General features: G+C 47.7%; 1 protein-coding gene across 1 annotated transcript in view; it reads left to right on the forward strand.

Annotated features, from left to right (window-relative positions):
• Positions 1-549: 549 nt before the first annotated feature.
• Positions 550-589, forward strand: part of LOC126497049 (uncharacterized) — a 6,707-nt gene continuing 6,667 nt past the window's right edge. The window contains exon 1 of the mRNA XM_050134838.1: positions 550-585. Within this exon, the coding sequence (XP_049990795.1) occupies positions 550-585 (36 nt within the window). The remainder of the gene's footprint in view (positions 586-589) is intronic.

Consider the following 589-nt stretch of genomic DNA (forward strand, 5'->3'; position numbering starts at 1 on the left):
GCATAGGGGGGTCTCCAAAAATGGAGGCCAGAAACTGAGATTTACAGTTTATAGTGGTATATTTGTATTCATTTAATGAGTGAATCTTGCCTGTAGACCAGAGGCAAAGCTAAAGCCACTAGAGGCCAGGGAATGGTGAGGCACACCTTTAATCCCAGGGTTTAAGGACACCCTAGGCTACACTAGGTCAAAGCAGAAACAAATCCAGGTGGTGGTGGTGTACTCCTTTAATCCCAACCAGCTCTAGAGGGAATATAAAATGCAGGGAGAGAAAGTCGTGGCGGTTAGTTTGCCTTCACCCAGCCTTGGTAGAGGTAAGTCTTCTCTAGTGGTTTGGCTGCCTTGCTTTTCTGGTTTTTGGGTTGAAGCCCAATTTCTGTCTCTGGATTTTTATCATTTGTGTACATTTGTTTATTTATGGCTTCGTTTTCTTATTTAAAGGTTAAAAAGTCAGCCGGGGAGCGCCAGCCTCAGCGTGTCTCAGTCCGCTGCCATCCCTTCTGTCCCAGCCGTGTCTGCTCCTTGTCCCACGGAAGTCCAGCTTACACCATGCCGGACAACGCGGATAGCAAGAGCCTCAAACGCGTGC

Source organism: Alexandromys fortis, unplaced genomic scaffold (assembly GCF_014885135.2).
Source record: "Alexandromys fortis isolate MF-2015 unplaced genomic scaffold, M_Fortis_MF-2015_v1.1 scaffold_25, whole genome shotgun sequence".
Taxonomy (NCBI): Eukaryota; Metazoa; Chordata; class Mammalia; order Rodentia; family Cricetidae; genus Alexandromys; species Alexandromys fortis.